Genomic DNA, 23,606 nt, shown 5'->3' with positions numbered 1-23,606 from the left:
AATAAAGGTCTCGACTGAAAACTGCTGAATCTTTCTATTAGGGAAACTATGAATCATTGCATTGAGCAGAACCTTCAGCTTCTGTAGTACTGAATCTGGGTTGCTTCTGAATGAATGGAATGCATTTGTAGTGTGCTGCTATTCTGAAAATTGCATAGAAGTTTTGCATAAATTCAGTAAGTGCTTTCTCCATAAAGGATTATTACATTGTATTTTATAACTGCTCTAGAGCCAGGGAAATACTTTTGTTTTAGGCATCTCATCATTGCAAAGTTCCATACTTTGCCTTATTTTCATTAAAACGTTTATGAATGTAGTATAATTTTTCTGATTGATGTGGAATGTATAGTTGTGGTTCCTATGTGGCAAATAGCAAAACGAGGACACGTGCAGCTACGATTAGAATATCAAGTCCTATCAAGTCTCCTGCACTCCTGGTGTTTCCTGTTGGGTGCTCCACAAGTATGTACCAAAGTACAGAGCCCAATAACTGTATGAACGGGCTACAGAAGCTATCAACTGCACCGTTTTCTGAGAGAAATTTCTCTTTCTAGGAACAATGCAATGTTTGTTAGCTTTACCATGTTTCAGTCTGCTCTAGTTGGGTTCCTGCTTTTTCTCCTTTCCCTGTGTAAAGAGAAGATTTAATCTGCTAAGTGCAGATAGCAGGAGTACAACTGTACATTCTGTGCTTTTCTAGACTCCACCACAGGACTTGTATTGAACATTGTTTTTGAAACAAGTGTTACTGTATGTGTATGATATAATATTTTCACTGAATTGTTTTTGTGTCTCTGGTACTATGATTTTTTTTTTTGTTAGTTTTTTTTTAATTGGTATTTTGTTCCTGAGCCTAGTTCATTTCAGCCTATTACATAATTATTTTTTCCTCTTTATAGTGGTAAAAATAATTACAATGCATAGGATTTGTACAGAACACAGAATTTAAAATTTCAGTATTTGTACATTTTATTTTTAAACAAAATATAAGAAAGTGCAGTGGTAAATATTTAATGTAGTGCTGAATGCTGTGAGATACACAGTGGCTAAGGAATTTTTATTTGAAGCAGCTGTTGCTAAACTTAAGAATTGAGCAAACCTAACAGGAGTTTGGAAGCACCTCTGATCCAACTGCACCTCTGTCTGTTGAGGAATGAAGGAAACTGTGGAGGAGGTGGGTCCCTGGCCAGGACCAGAGTTGTAAACCCCACAAAAGAGGTAAAAGACAGTAGGAGTGTAGGAGCTACTGAAAGCTTCAGGACTGTAGGGAGGTGCAAGCTGAATGGAGAGGTGTAAGTTTTGGGGGTTGTATTTGGAAGCATCTTGCTAAAGCACTGTTGGACCAGGATGGAAAGCTTTGAAGACTGGAGAATGACCCTGGGAAAAGAAACCAGAGTGAGCAACCCAATGTGAAGAACTGTTGGGTGGGATGGGAAAGTGGCTGTATTTTAGGAAGAAGGGTTGGCTGGGGCTGTACTCACTAGATTTTTCTCCTTACAAAACACAGCATGAAATTCAGAGGTATTGTGCAGTTTCGTTTTTCTGCTCTTAGCAAGTACCTGTAACATGTTACAGCAGAATGCCCTACCTCTTCCTAGCCTCTAGTTCATTGAGGGGTAAATACTCACTGTAGCTCCATTAGCTCAAATATAGGTTTGTGTAAGGGGTATGTAATGAGTACCTTCAGTTTAGAATTTAATATGGTTATTGGTTGCTTTTTTAGAAATTGGAAATTACCTACTGCTATGTTAAGTGTCTTAATGTTGTAATGGGAAACACTTTGAAGTCAGAAAATGTCACAATGAAGGTTGGGATGCATTTCAGAATCCGTGTCCTGCCCCAAAGGGCTGTCTGCTCATGGGGGTACCAAACAGCTCTGTTCCTTTGCAGCCAACCGTCTCTTTCAATGTGCAAAGGACAAGCTGACTCTAGAGGATGCAGTAGGGTTGGGTCTGATAGGAGATTTCTGGTAATAGGATTCCCTTCCTCTGGAGCAAAACTTGATACTGATGTGGAACTGGAGAACAAGAGATAGGATAATGAAATCCAGTGTTCTCATTAGTGCTGTTTTAAAATCATGTACCTTGCCCAAATGTTGAAAGGACATACTACCAAGCCGTGATACAAGTACTGCAGTCACCTCCTCTGCCTTGCCTATGCTCTCCTCATGAGTGGTACTGGTAATTATACATGGTATTATGGGCAATTTCTGACAATTATTACACTTTATTTTGGAAGAGCAGACTTAAGAAGTCTGGTTTTCCAAGAGTTTGTTTCTGAAGTCTAGTTTTCTAGGAGTTTGTGTTTTGTTTCTTTATAACAGTGATTCCTAATTTATACTAATTCTTTAAAAAGCTGTGACACAGTGCTCTGAACAGCAGGAAGCGTCATATTCTGTGGCTCAGGAGGACTTTTTGCTTGGTGATCAGCCTGCCAGCCTGCTGGTCAGCTGGCTGGCTCCAGCTAAATCAAATATGTGATGGTTGAGTTCTTAGTACGTGTTCCCCAGTGGAGGCATTGGTTTTTACGAAACACGTAGGAACTTGATTTGTGTGAGATTGAGACCTCTTTGTCCGCCTTTTGCATTTCTGCGTTGCCTTTATGTATTTCTGAATGCACGAAGTGTAGGGCTTCCTTGTAACTATATGGTAATCCCTAAATTACTGTAATCCCTCCTCTGCATTCAGTACAGAACCAGTTATTGTTGGTAGCTACACACTATAATGACTTTCATAAATTAATTAAGGTGTTTTTTAACGGTAGCTGATGATTGTGCACTTAGTATTGGAAGGCTGTTCACAGAACCTTGCTGCTGCCTCGGGTTGAAAATGTTCAGCTAATTTCCAGCCTACATTTTCCATGGCTGCCTTATTTCATTGGTGGTTCTTGCAGCTTTGTCCTGTGGATTAAACAGTGTCTTATCTAATTGGTATTTACCTCCAATACTTGTTTAAAGCAGCCATTATCAATTTTCTCCCTGTCACTTACATGAGGTTGCCATTGCTCTGATAATCTTAGACCTGTTCTGAGTTTAGCTGGCCATAGCTGCATGTAGTGTTTGCTTTCATGAATAACTTATACACAGAGGTACTGCATCCTGCTAAATGAATGGAAGCATTTCCAGGAGGATCTGTAGATTGCATTTACCTTTTCCTTACTTCCAGTTGATGATGACCATGATGACTTTCCTTGAGGAAAATGTCTTCTGCTCTTGCATTGAATGTAAACTTTACACAGAGCTAATATTTGTGTCAGGGTTGTTAATGTATTTAAACAAAATTGGTCCTAAGTTTGATCCTTGTGAAACTGGATTAACAATATCCTTGAACACCAACGTGTTTGCCTGTTCACAGATCTAGTGCATTACTCATTACCTACCCCTCTTCTCCACTGAATGAGTAGTTTCACACTCAGCACACTATCAAATACTTTATAGATGTATAGAAAATACTGTATAGATGTATAGATTTCCTGCATAGAAAATCATATGTCATGTCAATGAGAGAATACATTTATCAGGACATGCTTTATTTTTTCCTTTAAACCAAATTACTTGTGTTTACCAAGCTTATTTTCTGTGGTCATTTCTTCTTTGATGGTGTCATTGCTCAACCAAACTAAGTCTAAAATAGTATTGTGTCCGTTGGATTAACTGCCTCTTTGGTGGAGAAACTGATAGGCTATCATGTTCCAGAATAACTACCACTGTGATTTTTTTAGTATTTTTCCTTTGGGCCAGGTCTGCTTTTACACATATATTACTTATTAGGGCTCTTGCCTGTTGAGCGGTTCTTTTCCAAACTTAAATTCTGTGGCACAGCTAAAATAGAAGAAAGAATCCATGTGAGCATTAGAATAGGAATGGCGCTTTTCATTGGTTACTGAAACCTTTTTTACAACTCATGCGCTAAAAGAGTGTGATTGCCTTAGGCTGATAAACACTATTTCTAATGTTAAGAAAACATCTGGATGCAAGTTGAATTGTTCACAGCTTCACTATTGCTTTGGGTGTATGTCTTGTTTAGTCGTCAAGTGCATGATTTTGGTGAGGTGTTCTCAACTGCTGTTTTGGATAGAAAGGATGAATATACGCAAAGTAGAAATAATTTTACAGAGGTTATTATAAGTTTAGATATTTTTTACTTGGGAGCTGATTAATGTTTTAAAGTAATTTGTCATGACAGTGCACATTTATGTCATAGTTTTTTTCTTTTTTGATGTAATTGTAGATCAGACCAGATTCCTTAGAGTCTATCCTGTGCTTATTTGAACTACTTTGAAAAAGTGAAATGATGTGATGTTTAGCTACAGAGAAATGTCAAAAACAATGCATTTATATGATAGGAAAGATTTGTAAGCGCAAGCTAGCAATTGATAGTAATATTATAATTAGCTCTTTATACAGCCTGTTTTTTATTCATGAACATTTTCATTTATGTTGACAACTATCATGTATGCTGCCGCACATGGAGTCGTTGCTTAGAAGAGACTGAACACAAATTTGTATGTTTTGGGGCTTATGTACTGACTTTCTGTTGAAAAATGTTTTCTGGGCCAAAGTCTCTTGCATTTTAGGTTTGGCTTTCTGATCCTATTGTTGTGAGTGCCAGTGTTTGTAATGGTAAAACATACCACAGAGCACCGTAACTTCAAGATGGAACTTCTTTTCAGTCAAATAATTTTTTGTTCTTAAAATTATGGGGAGCATTTAATGCATCCTAATTCCATAATGGATAAGAAAATGAAGATGGGTAAACTAGTAGTTTTACAATGAATCAAATTTTAGTTTTTTGTTTGCCAATAAAAATATTTGTACACGGCCGCCCACAGAATAAGAGTGTTTATTTCTGACAGAAATTTACTTTGTCATTCCGTTTTCAGCCATAAAAATCTTTATGTCTAACGGATCCTTTACAGTCCATCAGATAAATGGAGCATAATTTCAGACACCAATCCAGATACTTATTCCTGCTTCTGAAAAAAATCCAAGTTAGTGTTCCCCTAGGACAAGTATGTTTTAGTTAGATCATTCAGATATGGTTAATTTTTTTCATTTCGCTGTATTTTAAACAGGTAAACAGACTGTGTCTGCAGAATTGAACATTTTTATGACAGTTTTTCAAATTAGTGAGGTGCATTTCTTACAAGGCATCTCTGCACACTGTGAAAATGCCTAATTAATTTAGTGTTTTACTTGGACATGTTCATATGACAGTCCCATATATGCTGTTGTATTTATTAGACAGTATTTTGAGGAAATGTATCAGCAAAAGGTAAGACTGGGGACACCACATAATTTTTCGTAAGCGTCTTAGGCCCCTAAGGTCAAGGTTGGTTCCTAAAGCAGCCTCTGAAAAAGGGAGAGGGAAGGTGCTTCAAGAAGAAAGTGAGAACAGGAGCCCTAATTTCAGTGCTCTGACTTGCCCTCAGAAGAGCCTCCTGCTTCATTAACTGTGGAGCGAGATTAGGTATCAAAATCAGGTGTCTGAAATTAAGCCTTGTATTCTTTGAGTTGCTGTAGTTTGAGTACTAACCATTCAACTAAATAACTTGCGTTGCCGTACTGAGAGCTTAGATAATGTCCTTTCTCTGGATAAATACCAAAGTTAATTTCTGATTTATCGAGTAGCATATTCCAGCCTAATAGAAAGTTTGTTCCTTTCTGTCAGCCCCCTAGCCCCAACTTAGTCCAGTGTCACCAGCTTCTATGATTCTTATTACTGGTCTTGTTAAAATTGTTTCTTAAAATGTCATTCATAGTATCATGTTACCACAAAATGGTTGTACTTGGTAATTGTCCGAGGAGACAAGACGAATAAGCAGGGTTTATTATTTCAGACCTAATGCTCTTATTGTGTTAATATTGGACTCTTGCAATTTTAATACTTACATAGTTTTAAACAACTGATGGAGGGAGGAAGAGAGCATTCATGTGAACACTGTGGTCTGGAGAGGCTCTGCAATTAAGATCACGCAGGCTAATTCCGGAGAAGCGGGGAAGGCGTCTCCCTCTATCGTGTGTGAGCAGGAGAGGATATTTCATTAAGAGAACTAGGGAGGAATATTCTGACCCAGTTTGTTTAGGTTTCATTAAATTGTTGTGTGACATTAGCGAAAGCCAACAGTAACGCATTTTGTAGTCTGCATTTGTGTTACTCGTTGCAGGGATTTTTAAGTAGCACTAGTGAAATATATTCCCAATTACTCTTTATAGTGTTATTATTTCAAGTGTTTTTAGTATGTATTTATTTCATTACACAGGAGTTTAATGTAGATTGTATTTTCCATTTGGGAGTATGGTTTTGTATTTGCTTGTGTGCACACTTTGCGTGAAAGAATGGAAGAACGTAAATTTAGAATGGTGTTGTCCATTGTGCATTTCATGTGAAGTTTCTCTTGTTAAGGCATTTTTTTAATTGAATATTCTATTTATGCCTGGCTTATAATTTTTTATGGGATTACATATTTGAGACTTTGCTATAGTAGTGTTGATATGAAATGTCCTACATTTTTGTGCAGGACCCTTAAGAATACAGTTTTCCATGTGACGTAAGAAGCCCCATCAAGAGACAAAAGTTAAAATTATCATGCCATAATGTAAAACTGGCTATGGAATAAGGATTCTTTCTACTGACCTGTAGTAGGATCTCAGTCATCATCATTTTGCACATAAGTCTTGTCATTGAGATTTGCTCCTTCTGCTATAATTTGTGGATGACCATTTGTTAAATTACTTTGTTATAGTTTTCAATATAACTTTTCAAAGCTCTGCATTTTATAAATGATGGCACAAAGAACAAGAAGATGTGACTCTCCAAAGGCATATTTTCTGTATAAATTATGTGTGCTGCAAGTGGAGCCCATTACACCTATAATGTGAAACCTAAGGTGCACCATTTGTCACAGTTTGCATTGTTATGCAGCTGCATCAGTAGTTCAGTCCTGACTGTACTTGATCCTTGCTGACAGCAACAGCCATAGGTTTTGTTTGTTTTTTTGTCAGTTTTTTTCTGCATTTATTTGGGTTTTTTTGGGTTAAAGCAAAATTCAATTTTGGAATTGGCAGACCAAGGAGAACTAGAGACTGTAAGCAGTGTAGTACCATTCTCAGTGTTGTTTAAAACATAATTGGTTTTGAACACTTTAATCTTTAATGGGGACCATAATATGGATGAAGAGATGTTACTCAAGTCTTGAAAATTAGATCAGAAATGAATGCTTTAAAAATGGATTTCAAGATCTTCATTCTTCATGAATGATGCTTCTTACAAATGTTTAATATAGGCTTACCTTGACAGACGTTTTGTTAGATGGTATTTTCTATATAAGGCACTGAAAAATCTTTTCTTACTGGGAGCTCTGTATAGATTAGCAGAAAAAAAAAGTAATTCTGGATTATTTTATTCTTTCTGTTTTTCTACTGTCTTGATATTTTCTAATTCAAACTTGGCTGTAGGTCATCAGTTTGATGATTTTTATTTTTATTATTATTATTATGCATGCTTAGTTTCTCCTCGTTATGAAAGTATTTTGTCCATTAACTACTGTCTGTACTTGATTTATGGGTAATCTCATGTTCTCTGGTATTATTTCTTTCACAGTTCCAACATCTTGCAAACCCAAAACCAGCTAAACAAATTTTATTTCAGTTAAGCCAAATGTTTATATGAAATATGCTTAAAATGTGGTCAGTAGTATAAAGTTGTCAGTGAAGTGTTATGTCTTTATGTGTTTTTAACATACAAACAGCTAATATCTCTGGGCAGCTTTCTGGACCAGATGAACTGAGAACTGTATACTACTACCAGATTATGGTAGACAATTTGTTAACAGAATTATATCTTGAGGGCATAAAGTGCTTTCATGTGAATTTCCAGAGCATTTCCAGAGTATCTTGATTTTTTTTTTTCCCTTGTCGACCAATATTGTTTTCTGCCTTGAATAATCTATTTTTAAGTGATCTCATATGGGATAATTTTTATACAGGTGTCATGCCATATACAAGCATTCTCCAATAATGAACACCAAAATGCTGGATCAAACTTGGCTTCATGGCATTGCTCTTTTTTGGCTGGTAGGCTTGGGGCACTCCCATCCTTGACAGTCTTCACCTGTTCCTGCACCACCCTTCACTTATATTGGCCCAATCAGTTGAAGGGTATGTGGGGAAGTGAATTGGTCCACTTTGAAAGAAAAGGGATGGGGAAGAGAGGTATGACAGAAAGAAATTCTCCCTTCCACCCAAAACTGATTTTTACAGATAATTTGTGATGTTGACAGCTTGAATATGCCTGCAGGGACTGCTGGTGAGGTCCTTGCTCCATGTGCAACTGGTAGCAGAAAAGCAAGGAGAACATCTGGATGGGTAAGGAATGGGATGGGGAATCTCATGTCCAGTTTATGAAAAAGTTTCTTCAGAAGCTGGGGTGAAACATGAATTAAAATAGTAGGTGCAATACTGGTCACCCCGTCCAGCAAATGATTTTGCAGAGTTGTAGGGGATTTAAGATAATGGCTGTGATAGAGATCAAGGTCCTTGAAAAGCTTGCTTTGACATACATGAGGCAGAGAGGCTGGGATTACTTACATTTCAAAAGAGAATGTTAAGGAAAGTTATAAACCAATCTATAATAAATGGCAAATGACAGTGTTGATCAGGAACTTCTATTTTTCTTTTTGTGATACGGTATCAGTTGAAATTACAATGAAGTTAGAAAATGTGAAATCCAGATCTAGTAGAATGAAATACTTTATATTCGTATTCTGTCATGAGATTCCTGAGATCATGGGATGTGTTGCAACTCCCTGGAAGTGTTGTGGTAAAGAATTTCAGGGACCGTTACACTGCATGTTTCAAGGCTCAAGTCAATCTGTGTTGGAGATGAGTGACATCTATCGTGAGATATGTTCTCCATGTTGGTCTCTTGTAAGGTTAATCTGGATGCAATGACTAAATACTGGAGGGGATATGGGTATTGGACTCTTGGGAGGTATCGAGGAACTTAAAGCGTTCAGGATGCACATGATGTTCTGAGTTCCTGAAGCTCTTGTCCTGAGGGGCTGAGGGAGCAGCCCAGTGTGTGAAGGCCGTGATTTTGTTCTCAAGTGTTACTATAAAGTATTTGCAGGGAAGAGGTGGGGGTGGGAAAGGGCTTTTTGAAAACTAAGGATTGCTGTGTTCCTCCTGCCCATCAGGGAACGGGGAATAAAAAAATAAATTCATAAGCGTCACTGATTATTTGAAACTGCCTAGGTCAATAGCAGGTACTCCCAAACCTTCTGTGGATTTGTCATCTTCATAAAAAACAAGCTATCCTGTTGGGGAAGAAAGTACCTTTTTACTCTTTAATGTTTTCCCTGTTTAGTCTTCCTTTATCTTCATGTAGTGCAAGAATCAGGGATGCCCTGACAAAGGCAGGTAGGAATGAGAGTTACAGCATGGTCACCTGTCACAGCCTGTGCTTTCTGCTTCCTATCCTGAACTTCTGCCACTGACCTAGTCTGTGATACAAAATTATTATATGCATTGGTTTCATTATTTTTACCATTGTTGATTATATAAATTTGCAGTGAAATAATCCTGAGGCTGTGAATGTTTATTTACATAGGAATACATATAAATCTATACATACCTACAGCACTGAGAACAGTGGGACCTGATCTTTGTGCCTGTGCATGCTGACAGAACAGGGGGGAAGGACGTCACTTGTCAGCTGTGTCACACAGTACTGGTGCTTGGGTAAATTAGATCTTCCTCTCCCATCCCACCAAATCAACTAAACCTAGTGGTACTTGTAGTAGAACATTTTGGGACCTAGCAAAAAAATTAATAATTGCCTAATTTATCATCATTTTAGATAATTTGTGGATAATGGGTGAGGTTTCAAAAGACGAAAGAAAGCCACAAAGAGGAAAAAAGAAACAAGACATTTTAAAGTCAATGAATTTTCCTTTAATGTCAAGAAAAATGTTGGAACAATTAAACTGGTTTTAATCACGTAGAAGCAACCCAATTGTCTTCACAATTCATGTTGGCTATTACTTCTCTAAATTGTCAGATGACTCGTAATATTTTGTTTGTGATAAATTTAATGGTCTTGCATGTAGTGAAAAAATATGTTTTACTACATGTTGGGATTTTTATTAAATCTTTAAAGGCTTCAATGCCTTACAACAGTCTCATAAGCAAGGTGTGAAACTAGATGGAAACTATGGGAAGTTGAGTGTGCAAGGCTAGTTGGAAGATAATACACAGAGCATAGTTATCAGTGGTTCACTTTCCAAATGGAAGAATATCTCATTATGAGATCTGCAGAAGCAGCTGCTAGTTGAATACTGTTATGTATTCCCATTAATGAGCTGGATGATGAGCATTCTTGTTAAATCTGTAGGTGACCCCAAACTAGGAGATGTCCAAGTATGTATAGAACAAAATTAGAATTTAGGAGCATTTCAAGAAATGGAAGATATCATTCGGAAAAAAAAAGAGTCTAGGGTACAACTTCTGAGAATGATTTTATGCAGAAATAATCAACCATGCAAATATAATATTAAGAATAGCTAGTCAAGCAGGGTCATACAATAAGTTATAAGCTGAGCATGAGATAATGTTGCGGTGCTGTCACAAAAAAGCAAATGTCACACTGGGTTTTATAAACAGGAGAATCACCTGAAAAATGTGTGAGTTAATCCTCTAGCTATTTTTAGTGCTTATTAGGCATTATTATTGAGAGCTTTGAGGAGTGCATTAGGTACTGTGTGCTTCCAACTTTAGACCAATTGGAAAGAGTCCACAAAAAGGTTTGAAATTAGAAGTAATAGGTGGCTTACAAGGAAAACTCAAAAAGGAAAGACACTGCTGTAAAGTAGTAGAGAGTGTATTACCAGCCCATAGTCTATAGGCTCAGTTATACTTTTGTATTTAAATTGAAATAAAGGTGGCTTAGGCTACACATAGGGAAAACTTTTCAACAATGGGGAACAAAGCACCGAACAGATTGAGGTTGGAAGGTTTTAAAAATTTGGAGTTGCTAGAACTGCCAAGAAGAGCCTGTTGTAATTGCTGCGTTCTTTTGTTCTCCCTCCTATCTGTAGATATTTATTTTTCAGTCTTTTGTTAAGTTTTGACCACTTAGTTGGATGTTATCCACATTTGTTTCTTTTCTTCTTGTGGTGCTGCCTGGTGTTTTCTTCTTCCCTGCCATGCTGTTTTCTTTCTGCCGATTTCTACTTGTAGTTCAGGTGTAGAACAGAAAAACAATTGTTTCTCTTCCATGGGTTAGATGGGTTGGATTTTTTTTTGGTCTTGCTTGTACAAAAGCATACTTTCACAAATCACCTTTCTTCTCAGGGGTCAGTTTTTCAGATCATCTTGTCTTGAAGGTGTCCACTGAGCTTAAGTTCTCTCTGCAGCTTCTCTCTTCCGTTGCTACTTGTGATTTCCATCTGAACTCTGTCTCTCTTCCCAGCTGGATCTCTCATGTGAAACTCTGTCAAATATCGATTTGTAGTTAATGTACATTCTGTAACTTTTGTACCTCCTTATTTTGGTTGTCTGCAGATTTTGGTTTCTCCTGCCTCAGCATCCATCACCATTTTAAAGCCAAGGCATTCCCTTCTGCACACTCCCCTTTCCAGTGCTCTTTGCTTACCGGCATTCCTAGTGAGTGGCCTCATTTTCAAACCTTGCTCCAAGGTCTGCTCTGCATCCCGATTTAATATTAGGAATTAACTCTGGTACTTGTCCTGATCCTTCTGCCCTGGAAGTCACTGGCTTCTTTCATTTACTTTTTCCTTTTCAGGCAGATGTGAAGTTAAGAACTAGAATGCCCTTAATTGATGCCTTTATCAAATTTTGGAATCTAGAAGTGGCAAGAAAACATCTTGGTCCTCACAGGTAGTAGATATGCTGACATACCCTGGTCAGAATTTTGAGTGTTGCGTTCCCTTACAAGTTGTTCAGATCTGGTTTTGTTCTTGTGTCAGGTTTTTACACAGCTGTCTTTTAAAATGAATTTTCAATTCAACTTTTAAGATTTTCTTTTTGCTGTCCCAGAATGAATGGTTGTCTTACTGTCTCTTGGGTGTGTTTTTTTCAGAAAGGATATTTTGTTCATTTGTGGTGGCTAGAATCAAATCTCAGTTCATGAGCACTCTGTAGGTGCTGTTGGCTCCCCCTCCTCTCCTCAGAACCGCTGGGAGGGAAGCACCAAGCCAGGGGACGGGGACGGCTCTTGGGTGGCCAGAGATGCTCCAAGACCCTTTGCTGGTATTACTGAGCAGCACCAGGATCAGCCCTTCTTCTTTCTATGCTACGTTTTGGAATCTGAAATTAGTTTCAACTCTACTAATAATGGCATTTTTAGAAACCTAATCAGGAAATAGGATATTTTAAATTTCTTTCAGTGTGTCCACTGTTTTCACATTGTTTTCAGTTTACTTCGTCAAGAAGGATTTTCATCTTGAGCACTTTCTTGTTTCTTAAAGTAGTTCCAGCAGTTGATTATGGTCATTGGTTCTGCCATTTTACTGTTTTCCTTTCTTTTTTTTTTTTTTTTTTTTACTTTCATTTTGCCACATTGTCGTGTTGTTTGTGGGCTTGGTTTGGGTTTTTTTTTTTGTTTTTTTTTTTTTTTTTAATTGAGATTTTCTTAAGTGTTGATAGTCTTTTATGTCAGCCTAAAATCCCGTACCCGTCATCATTTATTATCAAGTATAGCATGAAATAATAGAGAGATACTTCAGGATTTGCTTATTTTAACAAAGGCCCAAATTAGTGTGCTAATGCTGTCCTTTTACAGACATACAGCACTTCCATGGAAAAAATATGTGCTCACATAAAACAGACTGTGACATTAATTGTTACCATTTGTTAAGAGCATTTTATTCTGTTTAGCACACTTGGTTATCCCTAAGAGGGAAGCAAACTTGCGCTATTACTTCATTGATTGTTAGTCAAGCATTTTTGCTTTGGGGAAATTTCATTTAGAAATATACCAGTATTTGTATTTGAGAATCTACTTTTTTGTTGTTTTCTTTGTTTTAATCACCATTGAGGGAATTCCTTGGTAGTTTTTAGTAATTCCTGTGACATTGAAAGTCATAAAAGTGAAAGACTCGGGCAGAGAACCCGACTGTCTGTACGGAGTGGGACGCGGAACCTTATTCTTCTCGTGAGGCTGTAGCAGGTCTGATGTCAGTCACTTCAGAGACCTTTAGACCTCAGTGCTCATTTATTGCTAAAATGTACCAGCTCTGCTCCTGCATTATGAAGATCATCTGTCAACACTTTGAGATATTCTCCTTTGTTATTAAGCTTGTGATGCTCTACACTGTCAGGTTTTTTGCCAATTATAGTTAAGGTACAATGGTGTATTCACTGGATCAAAGTCTTACACTGGCGGTAGACGAATGATTTGTAAGTCTTTATTCATCTGAATTGTACAATAGAATACCTGAGGAATGCAAATAATCCCTCTAAGGACTCAATAGAAAAGCTGTTAAAATGACAGGCTAGGACTATGATTATTCTGAATTGATGTTTTAGCCAAAGTAATTATTTCTTATCTTGTTGTTCCACAATAGTTCTTAGTTTATTAGTTGTGATGACCATATTTACCAAACAGAATTTGAATCCAATTTTTGACATTACTTTATGCTGACTTCACTTTTTGGGGTTTGCATGTTTTATTCTTTCACTTGCTATGTTATTTAATTCGTCTAGAGACCAGTGCTAGGGACTTTCTTAAAAAAAGAAAAAAAACAACGTATGCACAGAGGTTGAAGTACACTGAAGAGCAGATCCGTTTCTAGATACATTTTCTGTAAAAGGTTGGCATTTTTAAGCTTTGAACTTTGATATCCAGTTTGTTAGCCAAAATAAATTGGTTAACTATAAATGTCAGTTTTAGAAGTGCTGTTAAATGTCACATGCCACATTCAGAAAAGCACCTTAATTGTGATTTTCAGTTCAGATGTTTCTGAAGGCAATAGTGTTGCAGTATCAGTCCTGGATAGCAGACTACATTTTCATTGGACAACTGGAGGAAAAAAAGATTAGTATAATGAGGATTGAAAACCACCGATGGGGTATTTACATAAGTAAATGATAGAAGACCAGCCTTATGTAACAAATGTGTGAAAACTGTTGAGCGAACTTTTATATTCTTTGTCCCATCTAAAACCCTACTCAGTGGGCCATGCACTTAATCTCATAATAGCTCTGATCCCCTGCTATTTTCTTTGACAAATGTGTGTTGATGAACTTGTGGTTCAGTTCATTTTTTTCTGAAGTGACATTTGCATTGATTATTTAAAGGTTTGCAGGCCACAGTTTCAAAGCACTTTAGTATAATAGCAGTTAAAACCTTAGTCTGAATCTTGGAGATTAGCAGGACTGAGAAAAAGAACTCAGCAAGCATACAACCCTGTGCTGGATGCTGGGTGCTTCAGGTCTGAAACATCTACAGCACCCAAAATAGTGTGTTTCGTACTTCGTGTCTTAGTGCACTGGAAATGTTCCTGATGTCCTGTGCCTCTGGAGTTGTCTTGCTGAGCATATGGAGTTGTCATTCTTACCATTCACACCTGTTCAGAAGTAGCACCTTGTAAATAACACGGAACTCCTCTCAGGAAATTTATGAATGTCTCCCTTAAATTTAAATGTATAATATTTGCGGTCATGAATGTGATGCCTGCGTTTAAAGATTGCTTAAACATGAGCTATTGCTGCAAACATTTTCTTAATTTTAATAAGATATTGAACATTCAAAAACTAGCACCGTAAATCTGTAGTTCTATATTTGAAGTTTGGTTCAACTGAAAAAAATATATTAGATGTACAGCAAACTATTACTGATGCTGCCAGTTATTGAAGAAGATTATAAATAGGAAATTGGATTCTTTATTTAAAAAGAATAGCCGTACAATATCTAGAAGCCTTGTTCTGGGGAGATATTAAGAAGGTGGGAGAAACCAGTAGAAAGACAGCCTTGTATTCATTATCTATGGCAAACCCAGAGCTCAGTAGCCAGGAAAAGCAGGGTGCTGCATGCTATCCAGGAGTTGGAGTGTAGTGTTATTTTCTGTCTGCTGTTATCAGCTGCCCTACCCACTGCGATGCTTCTAAAAAAAAGTCAGAGGAAAAACTGAAGACCCCCGGTTTCACTGCGTTTGATAAATATCACCCTTGGAAGTCTCAGAAAAATGTTCATCCACAGATCTACAAAGTTTTATTCAGTTAGCATTTTAGATTGCAAGTATTTAGGTTTTTGGTAGAGCTTAGTTATTGCCTCAAATTATGCCTATTTCTGATAGATGAAATGCCAAACAGAAACCAAGAAACAGTGAAATGTTAATGGAGTACACCTGAAGCAATTGCTGCCAGTTAATGCCTTGACCTTGGAAAGCAATACACAAAAAGATGGCATCATAAAACCGTGCAATTCTTATGAATATGTATGTGCTACTTGATAATAATGAATGTGGTACAGCCATGCATGCACTACAAGATAATGTTGTGCCCTTTGTTGTCTACAGGTTGATAAAAATTAAAGAGTGGGTGGACAAGCACGACCCGGGTGCTTTGGTCATTCCTTTTAGTGGGGCCTTGGAACTCAAGTTGCAAGATATGAGTGCTGAGGAGAAACAGAAGTATCTGGAAGAGAACATGACACAAAGGTTAATTAGCATTCATTTTCCCTACACTTTATTATCAACTATTTCCTTGCAGTAATTTAATTGCTTGCGCTGATAGAATAATAAATGACAGAGTAATTACCATTATAAAGAGAGAATCTTCTCCTTTCTTTACCATGAGACAGAGTGAAAAGATTTATTTTAAATTAAGTTTTTAACTGTCATCTGTCATCTCTGTACAGTGTTTTAATTATAACATAGGTATTAGTTATGTATATTTTTGAGAAGGAATGATCACCAAAACTGTTTCGTCATCCATGGGGAATAAGGACAGCGAAGAGAATTTTGCCATAATTTTTCTGAGGAACTATAATAAATTGTTTCAATATTGGATTTCAGTCAAACAGTTATGCTTTCATGACCTGGAGTCCTGAAAATTGCATGAAACCAAAAGTGCTGCCTGGTAGGGTGATTTAAATTTACCCCGTATTTCTGTAGCCTGCCAAATAAACAACTCAAAATACTGTCTTTGTGATGCAGCAGTAAAAGAGTAATTCTTCTGCAGAGAGTTCAAAGAAAAAGGCTTCTGCGATTATTGCTGTGTTTAAAAGTAGACCCACTGTCTTCCAAATACACGATGGCTTTCCATGTAAATTGATTACTTGGGGCACTTAGCTATTTCATGTGTATATGTTGAATGAGTTGGATTCATTTTTTTTTTCAGTGCTTTAGCAAAGATCATTAAGGCTGGATATGCAGCACTCCAACTAGAATACTTTTTCACTGCAGGCCCAGATGAAGTGCGTGCATGGACCATCAGGGTAAGATTCATACTTATTCATCAGCTATATCCAGTTCCACACTATTGAATTCAGATTGATATCACTGACTTTGAAGTTTGTCATGGTGGCGGTTAGCTAGTCATTACAGATGAGGTTTTTGTCCAGGATAACTTTAATTATTTGTGAGCTGCTGAACAGTGAAAGTGGAGCTGCATTGATTGAGGCAGGTAACAATTGATTCTGCCTATTACATAGTCTGAATTTCTTCATCCTGTAGAATCTGTCTACCCTCCTCCTGTGGTCAGAGATAAGACGTACCAGTATTGTGCTTGCTTAATCTGTGTGACTGGGTTTGTCTGCAGTGAAATTGATGTTGCTTTTCATTTTGTATTCACTAAGTTTGTTTGGGTTGCGGGTGGTTCATTCCTCCTTTGCTTTGCTCGGATTACATTTTCAGCAATAAAAGCAATATAACGTCATTATATTCCTCATGGATACACAGTTAGGCTCCAAAACCTAAAATCAGTGTGCAGTAATTCAGGTCTTTTACTGACTTTAATATTTAGACCTAGTTTAATTTCGTGGTTTGTGTGTTTATCCGGGAGCTTATGTAATGCCTAAAATTGTATTACGTATTTGAAAGATTGATGTAGAATTATTATAGCCATAGAGATTGACTAATTTATTCCCAGAGGACAGAAAGAGCTGAGCTGTAGTGGTTTGCCTTTGAATGTAAATATCCTAAAATATAAAGATTAGTATTTAAAAATATTTTGAAATGCATGTAGTTACAAACTTTATCTTAAAAATTACAAAAATGTCAACTTTTGGAGGTGTAAGTCTGTCACCGAGCTTTTATTTTTTTGCATCGGTGTTTATAGTGCTGTGCAGTGAATATCAGTGCTATATTTAATTTCACTCAATGGAATTAATTTGTTTTCATTAATCAACATAATTTTCAGTAAATGTATATTTTTATTAATACTGCTACAGATGTTTGTGCATATGTTTTAGCACATTATTTTCCTAAAAGCACGTTTATTTTTTTAGCCTTTTCATCTCCTCTCCTTTTAAATGATAACTGCTAGCTAATGTCCCTGAAATAGCTATCAAAATAATATAAAAGCAGGAGTTTTATTGTTCTGATTTTTGCAATAGTTTTTAAAAGCACATGCTGAAAGTCCACTGTTTTCAGTAGGAGAAATGCTTGCTTTTTATTAGGAAATTTGAAAGCTGGTTTATCTTAAGACTGATTGTAAGTATCTTTGATTTAATGTGCAAAGATATTTAGTCAGGTAAGCATCAGTGAGTAGCCATATTAACCCAATACATCTTTTATTGTAAAAACTGTGCTTTACACTGTCAGACTCCTTAGCACTTTAACATGCTTTATTAAGCAGCCTTTAGGTCACCATTATTTCTCAAATTTCTCTCCATGGTTGTATGTGCACAGAATGTATGCCCTTGTAATTTAAGGCACACAGTTATAATGCATTCTCCTCTGTTGCACAAACTTAAATTATCTTATAATAGTTTCCTGTGATTTTTTATTTTTTAGCAATTCAGTTGTTGACATTTTGGTAAGAATACTCATTTTATTCTGTATTAGACTTATTAAATTTATTGTGAAATAAAAATAAACTACTATGTAGGGCTTGAGATCCATAAATCATTTTCGATGTGGTTTGCCAATGAATGTTATCATTTAATTGAAATTATTTGGATGCAAGTAAAAGTCTTGATGAGTAATTCAGATTTTAAAGTTATTTAAAAATCTTTATTTTCCTCACTTTTTGTATGGAGAACTAAGGATCGAAGTGAATCCCACAACAAAACACAATCATAGCTTCTAAAATCAATACTGCTTTTGAGACCCATTAGGAAAAACAAAGCCGCCCTTCTTTAATATCAGGTGGTTTATCTGTGGTGAAGGCATCTCTCTGTATGTCCCAATACTGAGAATTGCCCAGCTGAATGCGTGACATTTTAACCGATAGGAAACAAAGTTTCAGCAGATCCTGAAAGCGAACCAGAAGGAGAAACCCTCTTTCCTGCAATCAATCTTCTTAAGTGCAATTAATTTTCTTCCGGTCTTTCCTTTGACAGAAAGGGACGAAAGCTCCTCAGGCAGCAGGGAAGATTCACACAGATTTTGAAAAGGGATTCATTATGGCTGAAGTAATGAAATATGAAGATTTTAAAGAAGAGGGTTCAGAAGCTGCAGTCAAGGTGAGCTCCCCATCTTTTGCTCATCCCTTTCTCTATATGTGCCGTTTATCCAAGTCTGTTTTTCACTGGGAAGAAGTTCCTGGTGCTAAGCAAATCTTAACAGCTGCCTCTACCAGTAGACCAAGATCTATTTTCATCTTTTACTTAGGAAAGAATTCAGATGCACCAACTTACTGGAATGCATCTATTTCGGTATCCAAGATAGGACAGTTTATGGACTAAATGTAAACACTAAGACCAAATGCTATGATAATTATTTTTTTCCCTATTTACATGTTAGTGTTTGGAATTTAATAAGCTTTAAAATGAACTTGGTTTTGAATAATCAAATTTTTAAGGTGAGATAGCAGACTTTTGAATTGCCTCTAAAATGAAATGCAAGAAATACAGAAAATCTGTTTCGTCTAATAACGTGTCATCTTATTTTGAGGTTGCAGTGAAGGTATTACAAGTGTTGGATGCAGATGGTTAAGAAAATATTGTATTATAAAAAGATACCCTTTTTTTTAGGATTAGTGGATTCCACTCCTAGACTCCAATAAACATAATTAGAATCTTAACATTTACCATTTCAGTATTTAATTCAATCACCCTTTGATGTTTTAGTCAGAAATGCCGTGCCTTACTTGGATTGTTCGGGGTGCCAGTAACAGTTGTATGTAGTCCATGAAAATATAATAGGTGAAGCCTCCTAGCTACTGTCTACTGAATAGACAGTGAAGATATTTAATAAAAAACTTTTTTTCTTGAGCTCACGTTTCTTTGTAGTGACACTTCTATTAAGAAGAGTTTCATCCACTTTCTCAACACTAGAGGGCAGAGACTGATTGGCTGCCCAAAGTTGTGCCCTTCTTATAGCTGACAAATTATATCTGATTTGAAGTTATTAAATATGAATTGAACTTGTCCATGGCAAATAAATGTCATAAGAAAAGCTGTTCTTCCCTGGGTTGCCATTGTATTATTTGCACCTTCTTTAAGCAGAGAAACTTCCTTTTATTTTATACAGGTCTGATTTCTCGTTTGGCATTTTTTGTTTTATTAAGATTTGTATTTTAAAAAATTGCAATTACAAAGAACATTAGTTGGATTTAATCAACCGCGGTACTTGAAGGTTCCTACACACTCTAACATGTTAAAGAATTTAAAAGGTTGAGCTTTATTGTTTGCTATTTGATAGCTTGAAAGGTATGCAAAACTATGATTTCAGATTCAGCTTATTCTCGGTAGTATCACTAAGGAAGATCATACTGAGCAGCGGGACTTTAATAGGTTTGTTTGAACCCCAGGAAGTGAGGGAAAAATATCCCGGTATAATTGGTTCATTGCAGCATGTGAACTACCTTATGAAAAGGGAAGTAGAGTTGTAGTTGTAAAGTGAAACCTCGGCTATAAATAAATCTAATATTCTGCAGTCAGAAACCGCTTTATTTAACCAAGATCCAAATTTTGCCAGCAACAGTTTTTGAAGCTCAAATCTAAGTGTTTTCCCTGAAAAGCTGCATCAGTTATTATTATTATTAATAATAATAATATATTAATCTATAAGTATTTTGCTTATATATTTTTTCATTTCACAAGGTAAGATTCTAGACATCAAGCTTCCATGTTCAAATTACATTTAATGATTAATTTTTTATTGTTATGAAGTGTCTGTAAAGCAAGCATATTTGCATTGGTTACTCCATTTTTAAATCAAGGTTAGAAAAACCCACTTGCTTTTAGAAAAATGTGTTCTGTTATTCTAGTCTCTGCTAATTTGCATTTAATACAATGCTTCTTGCCACACACAGTACTAATTACTTTTATATTGCTGGTAAATTTCAAAATCAAATTTGTGAGCTTTCAGGAGTCAACTGAAATAACAGTGATAATGGGAGTTGCTTTCTTTGTATGTTATCAAGTTGATCGATTTTTAAGTTTGATTTTGTGTGTGTCTAACACCAGTACAGCATAACTAATTTAATGCCAGTGCTGTGAACTATACACTGAATAGCTCTGTGTGGGCTTTGTAGTCTACAGGGATATCACATTATTAGCAATCATATCTGCTTAGGCAAAGCTGGCTTCTACAGATGGCTGCTTTCAAGTGCAAATGAACTGGTTAGACGTGTCTTGTTTAATACATACTCAAGATTCACAAATGGGTATTGATTTTTTCAACCAGTGTTTCTGATAGCAATGGAAATGGATTAAATGGTCTCTAGAGAATTTAAAGGAACACTGTCACTTTTAATTAACTGTAAACTGGTAACAAAAATACATAAACTTGAATTAGTTTGTCAAAATGTATTTAATTAAAGAAGTCTGTGCCACTTGAACAGTGTGCAATAGCGTGCAAAAAAATCCTCATTGTTAGTTTGTGGAGGTCAGTTTATTCTACAAATATTTGTGAGTAATAAATGTATTCAACTGGAAAATGTCTCTGTACCTGTTTCTGCAGCTTACGCTTGCTGATGATTTTTACAACACTGTTTTATTAGTGTTTATGCCATCAATTAGTCTAATTACTCTTGACTTTGAGCATTATTAGGATCTTCAAAGGAAAGAACTACTGAGTCTACTTGAAAGTAAACCTTTTATAGTCTAAACAAATTTCCAGGGGAGGGAAATATAAAAACATTTGCAAAGTCCTATTTATTATTTATTGATAGAGTCATATGGGATAAGGTCAATTACAGCTGTACTATATATTTATTGTCAAGGCTATTTTACTTGGGACTTTCCGTAGGCTTGCATCACTGGTGACAACATTTAAATAAGGAACGAGAGCAACAAGGTTATCCAGCCTCTGAATTCCTAGACAGCAATACGGGGAAATGCGTTGCTTCACAGAACAGGTTTTGTGAAAGAAAGGTGTCTAAGTTAACTGTGTACCATTAATCTGATCTGTTCTGCTGCAACTAAGGTCATTAGTTAACAGCTTTCCTGTAACGGGATCTTAGCATGCCACCACTGTGACAGTGTCATTGAGAATAATGGCACAGTGAGGTCTTGCATGGAAGCACTTTCTCCTGCAAGAGAAAACTTCAAAACAGGAATGGTTATTGAACTAAAGCAGAAGCTCTCAACTTTTCCATATTGTAGATCACTTTTCAAGATAAATGCTTCAGCAGACCACCTCCCGCCCAGTCTGTCAGTCCTAATGCCACAGCTTCTCTGTAGGCTCTACAATACCAGGTTTAATTACGACTAGATAAAGACAGAAAAATATAATAATAAATTCTGATGCGGAGAGTACAGATATTTAATGGATTCCTTGCCTATTTTCCTCTCTCCTCAAGTACAGCATTTTCATAACGAATTTCCTTTTCATGTCTTTGGTCTGTATGCTTTCTCCTGTATCCTGGTTTCACAGCCTATCTCCTCTTATATCTGTCCTTCTGAAGCAAATTTCTTCTAAAGGAAATTTCTGATAGAAAAACCGAGCCTGTATTTTGTGCTGCTCAGTCCTTCATTATCTGGGCACAAGCAGACAAGAGAGCTCCGCTTGAAGCACGAGGCGTGTACGGCTGCGACTCTGGCATAGTGTTCCCATCTTGCGTTGTGACGGCACTCGCGTGTCCTTTGCTGGAGCCACCCAGAAGTCGCTCGTACCCCGGTTTAACAGCGGTGCCGCCGTGGTGCAAACTGTTGCCGATCGCCCTTTCCAGCAGTGCTGGTTTAGATTCCGGCCGCCAGTGTTTGCCGTCTGCAGGTTTTGTAGATGAAAAAAAGAAAGCCTGAAAGCCAGAAAAAAGAATTGAGCTGTTTTAGTGTCCTTTATCTTAAGACTTGCCAGGGTTTACAGATTTTCCACTATATAATACAGATGGCATTTAAGCACCACCGATTCAGTGGAGGTTAAATTATTTTTGTATATGTTTTCTATGCATGTAAAACCAAATTATGGCAAACTGAGAAGTATTGTGACTGTCAAACTCTAAAGCTGAAGTAGTACCATTTTTTCACCAAAATGTATTTAAATGATTACAATTTGAAAATGCAATAAGATGTCTAATGAAATAACCCATTTTCCTTTTGCCTTTGTTTTTGATTTACAGGCTGCTGGCAAATACAGACAGCAAGGCAGAAATTACATAGTGGAGGATGGAGATATTATCTTCTTTAAATTTAATACACCTCAACAGCCCAAGAAGAAATGAATATCAGATGTTGTTCGTTGCTCAGAAACAAACTGTGCTGCTCCAAAAGGCAAATGAATTTTTATTTAGGATGGGATATCTGGAAACAAAAAGCATACAGTTTTTACCTAGGGAACTTCCCCTCCCCCCAGTGAAATGATTCTTGTTTGTTTTGAATTAAAATATGGCACCTCCAGTGAACATGCAAGTTCACTAAATGTGAACAGCTTTGCATTTCAAACGATTAAGACCCTACTCCAAATTGTAGAAGCTTTTCAGGAACCATATTACTCTCATGATACTTCATTAATCTCCATCATGTATGCCAAGCCTGACACGTTTGACAGTGAGGACAATGTGGCTTGCTCCTTTTTGAATCTACAGATAATGCATGTTTTACAGTACTCCAGATGTCTACACTCAATAAAACATTTGACAAAACCAGCCTTGGTGTGTTTGGGGATGTCTGTATTGACTGACTGTGGTGTGCTGAATGCGATACGGCACCTGGTGGATGCTGATTACAGAATTTTAAGACGTGTATGATACAGTAACTGGCAGTGTGGGGCAGCTGCAATTGTATCTCGAAAGTGAGTCTTTCATGGGAATCAGAAGATTAGGATGCCAATGATTTGCCTCAAAAAAGTTAATGAATTTGTAGATGGACAGTCACTGAAAGATGATAGTGAGGATAATAAGAACAATGCAGCATAAATGATTTTAACTGGAGAGAGGAAACATATGTAGAAAAATCATGTTGAGTCTGAAGCTTTTTTGTTCAAATCATTTTGAAAAAGTATTTATTTCTGGCCTTGAAATTATTAAATTGTGGAGG

The 23,606-nt window shown here is 36.6% G+C and overlaps 1 protein-coding gene across 2 annotated transcripts in view; it reads left to right on the top strand.

Moving 5' to 3' along the window:
• The window catches only part of OLA1 (Obg like ATPase 1), a 101,883-nt gene extending 78,668 nt beyond the window's left edge, over positions 1–23,215 (top strand). For both annotated transcript variants that reach the window (XM_065068807.1, XM_065068808.1), the window contains 4 exons: positions 15,538–15,678; positions 16,361–16,457; positions 18,525–18,647; positions 22,691–23,215. In XM_065068807.1, coding sequence (XP_064924879.1) covers positions 15,538–15,678; positions 16,361–16,457; positions 18,525–18,647; positions 22,691–22,792 — 463 coding nt within the window. In that variant the 3' untranslated portion in view covers positions 22,793–23,215. The remainder of the gene's footprint in view (positions 1–15,537; positions 15,679–16,360; positions 16,458–18,524; positions 18,648–22,690) is intronic.
• Positions 23,216–23,606: the final 391 nt, after the last annotated feature.

The sequence above is a fragment of the Columba livia genome, chromosome 7 (genome assembly GCF_036013475.1).
Source record: "Columba livia isolate bColLiv1 breed racing homer chromosome 7, bColLiv1.pat.W.v2, whole genome shotgun sequence".
Lineage (NCBI taxonomy): Eukaryota > Metazoa > Chordata > Aves > Columbiformes > Columbidae > Columba > Columba livia.
This window is presented reverse-complemented; position numbering and strand designations above follow the sequence as displayed.